At 41.8% G+C, this 10,292-nt stretch overlaps 1 protein-coding gene across 2 annotated transcripts; it reads left to right on the top strand.

Moving 5' to 3' along the window:
• The first annotated feature begins 660 nt into the window (after positions 1 to 660).
• Positions 661 to 7,807, top strand: chpf2 (chondroitin polymerizing factor 2). 2 transcript variants are annotated; one of them, XM_047350263.1, is made up of 5 exons: positions 661 to 1,811; positions 2,825 to 3,389; positions 3,482 to 3,664; positions 5,172 to 5,870; positions 5,945 to 6,233. In XM_047350263.1, exons 1-5 carry the CDS (start codon positions 1,540 to 1,542, stop codon positions 6,098 to 6,100), a joined length of 1,875 nt encoding a protein of 624 aa, XP_047206219.1. In that variant the 5' UTR covers positions 661 to 1,539; the 3' UTR covers positions 6,101 to 6,233. The 2 variants fall into 2 exon arrangements, with proteins under 2 accessions (XP_047206219.1, XP_047206218.1); XM_047350262.1 differs by having other exon boundaries at positions 669 to 1,811; positions 5,172 to 7,807.
• Positions 7,808 to 10,292: the final 2,485 nt, after the last annotated feature.

Raw genomic sequence — 10,292 nt, 5'->3', positions numbered from 1 at the left:
TAAGTATGCATGCGTAGTACACTATTCCAGATATACTTTAGACCAATAGCTTTACCTCATTGTAGATTATACAAATGACAATCTGACATTTTCTTATCAATTACCGTAACAATAGCAATACGAAAATGAAGCTTCTTAAATCACTGTGTTTTTAATGATGCATTTCTTAAGCTGCTGATTGCTCAGTGGTTTAGGTTTTATCACTGTAAATGGGTAGTCCTTCAATAGTTCTGTAATAGTGGTGACATCGTTGATCCTTCTCTGGTGGAAACAGAAATTGAACAAAGTCCGAATTTTGACGTTAAAAGACGTTCTTTTAAAGTCTTTTAGGAGCTGGCAGGTCGGTTAGGCTCGGTCGCGAACGACACATAAATTGTGAAATGCTCTTTAACGCTATGACTGGTAAAATATTTCAAATCCCAACACTTTGTAGTAAAGGCTTTGCGTAAACAGTTAGAATGCGAGTTTGAAAAAAAGCACTGGGATTTAAATAAATTACTTTAAATGTGGATGGATGACAATCTTGAGGTTTCTTCCTATTCAGAGGTTGAATCCTCATATTATAGGAACATTATGTTCACATGGATATATGATGACACATATATCCATCTGTTGATAAAATAATGATACTTTATTAGTGAGTTTTTTTTATGTGTTTAATAAAATCTTCTGTGAACAGCACAGGTATGACAACCGATCTGAGGTGATGCTGCAGCAGCAGTGCAGACAGTCTGTAAAGATGAGGCTGAAAACGACGTGAGGGAGGCTGTTTTCCACACTCTGTGCGTGTGGCGGACGATTTTTCAGGAAGTCAAGAAACCGAAGGCACCAGACGACGTGCTTTTTGCCCGCATTAACGTATTTTTTCTCCTAGTAAAACGGGACTTGTAACAGCTTCCTGTCGATGATCGTGGATGTGGATCGACGCGTCTGCACTAACGAGTTCGCGATGCTAGCCCGTTAGCTTGCTCTGTAATGTTTGGTCCTCTAAGATGTTATTAAACGATATAATTTCAGATGTAACGAACGAAACTGTTGCTCCTTGGCTTCGAGTTGTTTTATAACCAGATTACAGTAAAGCGAGTCAACTTTAAAAGGTGTTTTTTTTGGCTTTCCGCTGACTTCGTAAGTGGCTACTAGCTAAAATTAGTCCTGCTAATTAACGTAAATGGGGCTTTACATGGACGGAGGCGCGTTGCACTGAACATGTTAATTATTAACCAAACCGGTTCAGACTAATAGGAAACAGTAAGGTGATGTCAAGCTCTTTGCGTGCATATGTTGTTTTAAAAGCGGAAAACTTGTGCGCACTGGTAGCTACACAGTTAAAACATCTCCAGGAATGGTATAAATAAAAGTGCAATTCGGTTGGGCAGTCTTTCAAACTTTGTATAATAGCAAGCGTAAACTATATGAGAATCAGCATTTGTCTGCTTCAGCAAACTGTCATCGCCTTGTTCAGCTCTTCCTTGGGTAAAATGTGCCTCAGTTGGCCCCTAAAGCGCTGTCACATTCAGGCTTAGCTCATAACTGTCAACCATGCGCCTCTCGTCGTTTTTGGCCCTATTCAGGCCTGCTCTGCCCCTCATCCTGGGGCTGTCTCTGGGATGTAGCCTCAGCCTTTTGATGGTGTCCTGGACACAAGGGGACATGGACGACCCCTGCAGAGACGAGCTGGCCAAAGGTGGGCTCTTCCTGGGCAGAGGAGATGCTCAGAGAGGAGGGAGAGATAGAGCTGGAGAGGAGGACCTTCAGCCACGAATAGTGCCATATCACAAGGACCCAAACAAGCCACACAAGAAAGTCCTCAGGTGAGTGCAATGACCACCTGTCCTGGTATTCCAGGTCCTGAAAAACACATGAGACTATCCACAGAAGAAGTCAGCTTGAACGCTTGTGTAATTTAATCTGAGCTGTCCCATAAGGGTGTCAGGGTTTTGTTAGAGAACATTAGTGAACAAACGGCATCATGAAGACCAAGGAACGCCAGAGAGAAGGTTGTGGAAAAGAATAAAGCAGAGTTAGGTTAGAAAACAACCAATATTGTTGGTATGCATGTAACAGGACTAAAAATAATTGTTCATTTCACCAACCTGGCCTTTATGGATGAACAGCAAGAAGGAAAAAGCCATTGCTGAAAGAAAACTAGACAAAGCATTGTTTACAGTTTATGACAAACCATGCCGAGAAACCTGAAAAACAATGGCTCTAAACATACAGCCGGAGCTACATGGATTCAGATCAAAGCATAATTATGTGTTATCAAGCATAATCACATAATCAGATGCAATAAACCATCATTTTCCTCACGTCTTTCTTCCTATATGTGCTTCTAACACTCTCTGGGACCTTCAGTCTTTTGCAATATTAATATTGTACACACTGATATTGCAAAGCTGTATTTTTGATATATTGTGCAGCCCTAGTTCAGAGATGTTTTCCACCTAGTTCGATGGAGGTTGAGATATTTTGCAAAGAAAGATGGGCAGACATTTAGCTCTCTGGATTTGTGAAGCCGTTAGAAACATGCCTGTATAAAAATGCAGGCCACATTTTTTATATTTTTATTCGCAGTACAAGCTGAATAAAACACATAGATGTTTTTGAAAATGTAACATGTTTAAGGAATGCAGAGATCGCTACGGTTCATCCAGTTTTTATTCATGTCTTGGTACAAAGCCGAACATCTTGAGAAATGACATTCACACTTTGTTTCTATTTTCTTTTCAACGTTGCTGTTCTTGTCATATAAAATCTAAGACTGTGTAGGTGTGGTCATGTTGTTGCTATGTTGTTCTAATCGGATTTCTCTCCACTTCTCCAGAACTCGATACATCCACACTGAACTGGGCATCAGAGAGCGGCTCTTGGCGGGCGTCCTCACCTCTCGGGCCACCCTCAACACGTTAGCCGTGGCGGTGAACCGCACAGTCGCCCATCACTTCCACCGAACCTTCTTCTTCACGGGCCTACGCAGCCCCAAGGTCCCACACGGCATGACCGTGATTGCGCACGGTGACGACCGGCCGGTGTGGCTGATGTACGAGACCGTGCGACACCTGCACCAACACTACGGCTCAGAGTACGACTGGTTCCTGTTAGCGCAGGATGACACTTACATGCAGGCGGATCGCCTTTCAGAGCTGGTGGGCCACCTTAGTGCGGGTCAGGACCTGTACATGGGCAGGGCTGAGGAGTTCATCGGGGGGGAGGAGAAGGCACGCTACTGCCATGGGGGTTACAGCTACCTCCTGTCCCGCAGCCTTCTGGCCCGTCTGCAGCCGCATCTCGACACCTGCCGCAACGACATCCTCAGCGTGAGACCGGATGAGTGGCTGGGCCGCTGCATCATCGACTATTTGGGTCTGAGCTGCGTGGAGGTGCACCAGGTAGAAACAATAGATTTGTACATTGACAAAAATGAGCATAATCTACACAGAAAGGTTGTGATTAACACTTTTCTAATTTTCGGGTCTGACAGGGAATGACATATCGTTACTTTGAGCTGGGGAAAAACGCAGATCCAGAGCGTGAAGACAGCCTTTCATTTAAAAATGCCTTCACAGTTCATCCTGTTTCGGACCCCAACCTCATGTACCGTCTACACAAACGCTTCAGCCAAATAGAGCTTGAATGGACTTATCAGCAGATTCAGGATCTTCAGGTTTGTTATACCTTACTGTATTTAGCATCTGTAATAAGGAACATGGGCATGCCCCATTTCTGATGGGACTGTGTCAAAGTTTTTTTTTTTTTTTACCCAACACTAACAACTGCATGCTCCAAAGCAGACATTCCCGTTTGATAAATTATTCATACATGTAAGAAAAAGGTGTAGGCCTTTGCTGAGACATGCTGGATTACACCTCAGTGGAATATAATCCTCAGTATTACCTGCAATCGCTCACGCAGTGTTCCAGAATAGTATCAAAAGTATAGAAACTGCTCTTAAGATTTTACTGTCTGAATAAATATCTAAAAATATTACTAAATATGGAAGAACATTTGTGTTTCAAGTCTCCTTCCATGTTTTTTTCCGCAAAATATAAAAATCTGACTTTCTAAAAATACGTTGCTCAATTAAAGGGGAGTTGATGTTACATGAGCAGGTGAAAATACTTATTTTTTGAGATAATGATGTGATTATGATGCAAATACACGTAGTTATTTTGTTAGGCCTAGTTTCATTGTTCACACGCTGTCTTAAGTTCTGGGTTCAAATAGAAATATTCCCCCAATATCAGGAATTTAAGCTTTGACTCTTTGAAATAATGAAACAATATAACAGATCTCACAATAAAACAAGACTGAGGTCTCATTGTCTTAAACGGTGAGAAAATGAAACTTGAAAGGGAGATTTTAATCTCGCTATTGACCTAATGAGATAATGAAACTGCTGTTAAAAAACAAAAAACCAGCTTGAGATTTCATTATATCGAAATAATTAGACAATCATAATAAACAGACTTAAAGTCAGGCTATCTCTAGATATTAATAAAAATGACACCACTGAGATTTTATTATCTCCAGTTAATGCAACATATTGCAACAAACTCAAGCTGACATTATCTTGACACAGTGAGATAATGAAAAATACAGCAACAGCATTAGTGTAAAATTTTGTCTTCAACCTCATGAAATAATTAAACTGGCATGACCAAAAAAAGCTAAAGATTTTATTATTTTGAGTTAATGAGGCAATGAAGTAATCAAAACAAGAGGCATAATATCCCATTATTTCTAAATTGACATTGACCTATTACTCTGCTGTCATCTCAGGAATTTGAGCTTTGACACTGAAATAATTATTGAGTTACTGACTGAAAACCAACCAACAGATGCACTTTTATGGTTTAGATCTATAATGTTTGGCCAAAGCTGTGATAAATAGGTACAGTTTAGAAGCTTTTCATGCTTGAACTACTATGATCCTAAATTCTAAACACCATAAAAAAACGATTTGTGATGAGATATCAAAAACTCTATGAAAATTAAGAGATATTTTAAAGTTTGAGTCTGGAAGTTGGAAACAGAAAATGTTTGAACCCAGCATACTTGCTAATGAGAGTTTATTAGATTTATTTTGACTTTAAATAAACCAGAGCTATCTTAAATACATTTTTGGTTTTATATTTTACAGATGTTTTTTTTTTTGTGTGTGTTTCCATCAGATGCAGATCAGCAACCTCAGCCACCTGACTCCTGAGGGTAAGGCTGGGGTCACGTGGCCAATAGGAATCAACTCCCCCTTTAAACCCAAGACCCGCTTTGAGGTCATAAACTGGGATTATTTCACTGAGGAGCATATTTACTCCTGCACAGACGGCTCGCCCAAATGCGAGATGAGAGGAGCAGACCGAGCTGATGTCAGCGCCATACTGGAGGTCGCCGTGGAACGTCTTAACGAGCACTACCAGCCACAGCTCCGCTTCCGCAAACGCCGTCTGCTTAACGGGTACAGGCGCTTTGATCCCACGCGCGGTATGGAGTACATACTGGACCTGGCGCTGGAGGCTTTCACCCAGAAAGGCCACAGTCAGGTCATTGCCAAGAGGGTCAACCTGCTCCGACCTCTCAGTGCTGTCGAGATTATTCCAATGCCTTATGTGACAGAGGCAACACGGGTACAGGTCATTCTGCCAGTCACTGCCCAGGATCAGGACTATGTGGGCAATTTCCTCGACATGTACGTAACAAACACCCTGGACACCCACGATAATGTTTTATTGACCTTCCTCTTCATCTACGATCCTTTCGACGCCCAGAGAGTGAGCCAGGCTGACGTGTTTGCCGGGGTCAAGTCAATGATCGGGGAAGTTGAAAAACGTTATGGAGACGTGAAGATTCCCTGGATCAGCGTGAAGACTGAGGTTCCATCACAGGTCAAGCTGATGGACATTATTTCTAAGAAGCATCCTGTTGACACGCTTTTCTTTCTGTCAAGTGTTTGGACCGAGGTCAGCGCAGACTTCCTGAACCGCTGCAGAATGAACGCCATCAGCAACTGGCAGGTTTTCTTCCCTGTCCACTTCCAAGAGTACAACCCCGCTGTCATCTACCGCGACCAGCAGCCGTCCGCCTCCTCCACGTTCGCCTCTGAGTCCCTTCGAGACGGCCACTTCGACCGGCACATCTTCGACGAGGCCTGCTTTTACAACGCGGACTACATGAGCGCCCGCACCAAGATGGCCGCCGACATTTTAGAGAACGAGGAGCTGATGGAGAGCATGGACGTGTACGACATCTTTGTGCGTTACTCCGGCCTGCATGTGTTCAGGGCCGTGGAACCGGCGCTGATCCAGAAATACGTTCGGCGAGCGTGCAACCCTCGGTTCAGCGAGGACATCTACCATCGCTGCGTACTCAGCAACCTGGAGAGTCTAGGGTCTCGATCGCACCTAGCCATGGCTCTATTTGAGCAGGAACAGGCCAACAGCACATAAAGCCATGCTTTGGTTTAGGACAGAAAGATATAACGTAGATTATTGTGGATTTGATCCTTTTTTTGGAAGTCTCACGGTACAAAGATGTCAGGATCAACCAGTCTGTGAGACATTACTTATGTTTAACGGGGACTTTAGTGACTGTAATCCATGAACAAAGGCCTTCTTTGTTAGTTATCATTGGAACCATCACTTGAGCCATAAGTCTTCTTTTGTGAAGATATTCAAATACTGGAAACAGGCTGAAGCCACTGGCTGCCTTTTTCTTTAGGAAATGTTATTTTTATTTGTAAGCGGTATTTAAGAGAAATTTTCATTCAGAATTGTTTTTTATTCATATTTCTCAGTGTGTAAAAAGTTTTGTTTCAGCCGCATTACATAAACGGCAACAGTTTACAGAATCTGTCATTTAGAGCAGGAAAAATGACTACATGTCTGCGTTTTTCCAGCTTAATGTATTTCTATTGAGGCCGTTGACATGAAATTCACAACGGATGTTGTTAACAACACAAGTAATTCACACACATGAATAGATCAAAACAAATAAGTCAATAAATAAGGTTACTATAAAGTCTGCCAGCGCATGGTGTGTAATATTTGCTCTGTTCTGACCAGACTATATTCTCCAAGCATTTTGCTGACTTGTCCAAATGTTCTATAACAAACATCGAGCAAGACTCAACATGGCTTTTCGTCCGCAGTGGAGACTTGCGCAGTGATTGTGCATTGAGACCATTGTGGTTGAATGCATTACCTGGTGTTTTTATAGGGTGAAAAAACTGTGCCTGCTAGTTTCTTTTCTTTTGAAGCGTTCCACAGGGGGTTTTTTTTAGTTCTTGGACAACTCTTTATAAAAATGATCTTTATTCCCCTTCTGGATCATGTCTGCAACGGAGCTCACGACCATTCAGAAAACCTCTGTAACTGATTTCATCAGTATGTTTCAGAAAAAGAAGGTTGCAGAGGTCTTGAGTGGTTTCTATAGGTTGGTAATAAGAAGGCTGTTTGTTTGCCATCATTAAGGATTAAAGCATGTGATTTTAACAGAACGGCTTTCTGTGATGACAGATTAACTATTTTTTCGTCTGTTTAAGCCTTTTTGCATCTTCTTTTCTAGATGTGATAAACGTTTATTCCCTGTCTTTCAAACTTGTTACATTGGTTAAATTCTAGACTTAAATGTTTTGATTTCTTTGTGTGGATACAAACATTTTGTGTGGATTTCATGCCTCATTAGAAATCGATAATCTGAGACAAAATGTGTTCAATACTTATTTTGTATTTCTGGACATGTCTGTCATCTGCTTGGCTGAGCTGAAGAGTGGTCTGTATAGTGGAAATGTTCAATGATCAGATTCAGGATACTTTATGGTGACTTTGTTCTTTGTTCCTCAGCTACACTCCCTGCCTTGTCTCCTCACATTACGTCTTAAAAATCACCACCTCTGTTCAGGCCTTTTCCAAGTTTTGGCCAACGTTCTACTGCGCATGTCTGGGGGATCAGAAGTGAACCCTTTGCCCAGACGACGGGCCGAGTCGATTAAGCCACTGAGCGTCCCTGCATAAGGTGGTTAACCCCCGACACTGGGATCGCAGAGCAAGCTGAATGCCTTGCTTCATACAGCCTCATGGCTGATGCAGCGAATTGAGGCCCCGTAACCTCCCTAAACCATGAAACGCCTCCCGAGAGGGGCTGTGGGCTCAGGAGAATAGTGCTGCAGCAAAGTGAAAGAGGCTCTTTCTGAGAGGACAAGGTGCTACAACTTTGCTGCAGTTCACAGTGGGAAGGAGGTCCTCCACCTGCCTCTATGTAGAAAGTCAGGTGAACAATTAAACACTTGTCTGCCACCTCCAAAGAGCGCCCCACCATGCTGGAAACGTAACCCATCAATGAGCTGGAGCTCAAAATCAACATTTTTCTAAGGTAGACATGGAGCAGTCATTTATGTGACGACACGAGTGGCAGAAACCAGAAAAACCTTCATTTACATAGTAAGGCACCTTCCATGCTCTTCTACATAAAGTGTATTGGCTGGCATCTTGTAGACCTAAATGTGTCTGAATGAAATGGAGCTTAACTGATACATTAACACTGACCTATAGTGTCTTGCAAAAGTAAATACTTTAACCCCATGACTTTTCCACATTTTCTCACATTTTGGTAACAAACTTTAATGTATTTCATTAGGATTTTATCTAGTAGACTTAGAAAAAGTCCAAAGACATGCCTGTTAGGTTAATTGGCCACTATAAATTGCCCTTAGGTGTATGAATGAGTGTGTCCATGGTTGTTTGTGTGTTGCCCTGCGATGGACTGGCGACCTGTCCAGGGTGTACCCTGCCTCTCGCCCATAGACTGCTGGAGATAGGCACCAGCTCCCCCGCGACCCACTATGGAATAAGCGGTAGAAAATGACTGACTTAGAAAAAGCAATGCAGCAGGAAAAGAAATAAGCTGGAAAGTGTGCATTTGTATTCAGCTCCCACCTGAGTCAAAACTATGTAAAACAAACTCCTGCAAACCTTCAGGGAGTTTCTCTCTACCAGCCTTTCACCTTTAGAGATTGTTTTACCCAATCTTTGCAAAAACTGCCAGATGGGATGGGGAGCATCGATTAACATCAGTTTTCAAGTATTTTTACCGATTCTATGCTGGGTTTACTTCTTTACTTTGACTAGGTCAGGGGTTTGCAACCTGTGGCTCCACCCTAGTCTGGCCCTTTATGTTAGCCACAAATGACTGTAATGAGCGATGTTTTTAGGTATAAATATAAGAAGAAAGGTTAGTTTTTGCAGGTTTCAATTAAAATACTTTAACTCAAATTTCCACAACAGAATGCAATGGTACAAAGAATCCCCGTTTTTTTTTTTTTTTTTTTTTTGTCTTTTTGATTAATTAGGCTACAAATGTTTATTTCAGACATGGAGAAATGTCTTTGGCTGGTTCTACTAAATTACAAAGGTTCCTTGTTTTTTCTCTTGGCTAAAACCTAAAAAGAAAACTAAAATTGGAGTTTCACCAAAAATCAGATCATTTAAGTATGTTTAAAATTTGACAAATGATCCTGTAGGTTTTGGAGCTCCTTTTAGTAGGAGAGAAGGTAAATGTGTCTTTGGGTTAGAGATGTTACTGACCCTGGTAAAGGTGATTCTAACCCATGAAACCATTTTATTGTTAATCGTGGCTGTATGTTGAGGAATGTTTTTCTGCTGGAAGGTTAACCTCCACCCTAGACTTCCAACAGATTTTCTCCCAGGATTCCCCTGGAGTTGATGGGAAAACGTCAATCTATCTTCTCCAGCTTCCTTGTCCCTGCTGCTGAAAAGAATCCCCACAGCATGATGCTGCCACCACCGTGTCATGGTGGGGATTCAGGGTAATGTGTCGTGTTTGTAGTTAAAGTAAAATTTTGGTCCCATCTGGCCCGAGCAACTTCTTCATGGCTTGTGGCAAACTGCAAGGGGGACTTCTCGGTTGCACTGGATATATTTAGGGGCATCAGAGTAAAAGCAGGTGAATACAAATGCCACATTTTTCAGATTTTATTTGTAAAAAAAAAAAACATGGATTACTTTTGTTTCACTTCACAATGCACTACTTTTTTAATGGTCTACTACATAAAATCCCAATAAAATACATTTAAACTTGTGGTCATAAACAACGAAACATGAAATTTACTTTTTGCCAGTGCATTTCTGTGTAAAAATTCAAACCTCATGTGGATTTTAAAAACTTAGCTCCACTAACGTGTGGCTTTTGAGCAGTAAAATACACAAAACTAAAATATTAGTGGTAGACAACTGGTGCGTGTTAAAGATGTCGAATGAAAGAGACGACTTCACATCTGG

Source organism: Girardinichthys multiradiatus, chromosome 21, assembly GCF_021462225.1.
Source record: "Girardinichthys multiradiatus isolate DD_20200921_A chromosome 21, DD_fGirMul_XY1, whole genome shotgun sequence".
Lineage (NCBI taxonomy): Eukaryota > Metazoa > Chordata > Actinopteri > Cyprinodontiformes > Goodeidae > Girardinichthys > Girardinichthys multiradiatus.
This window is presented reverse-complemented; position numbering and strand designations above follow the sequence as displayed.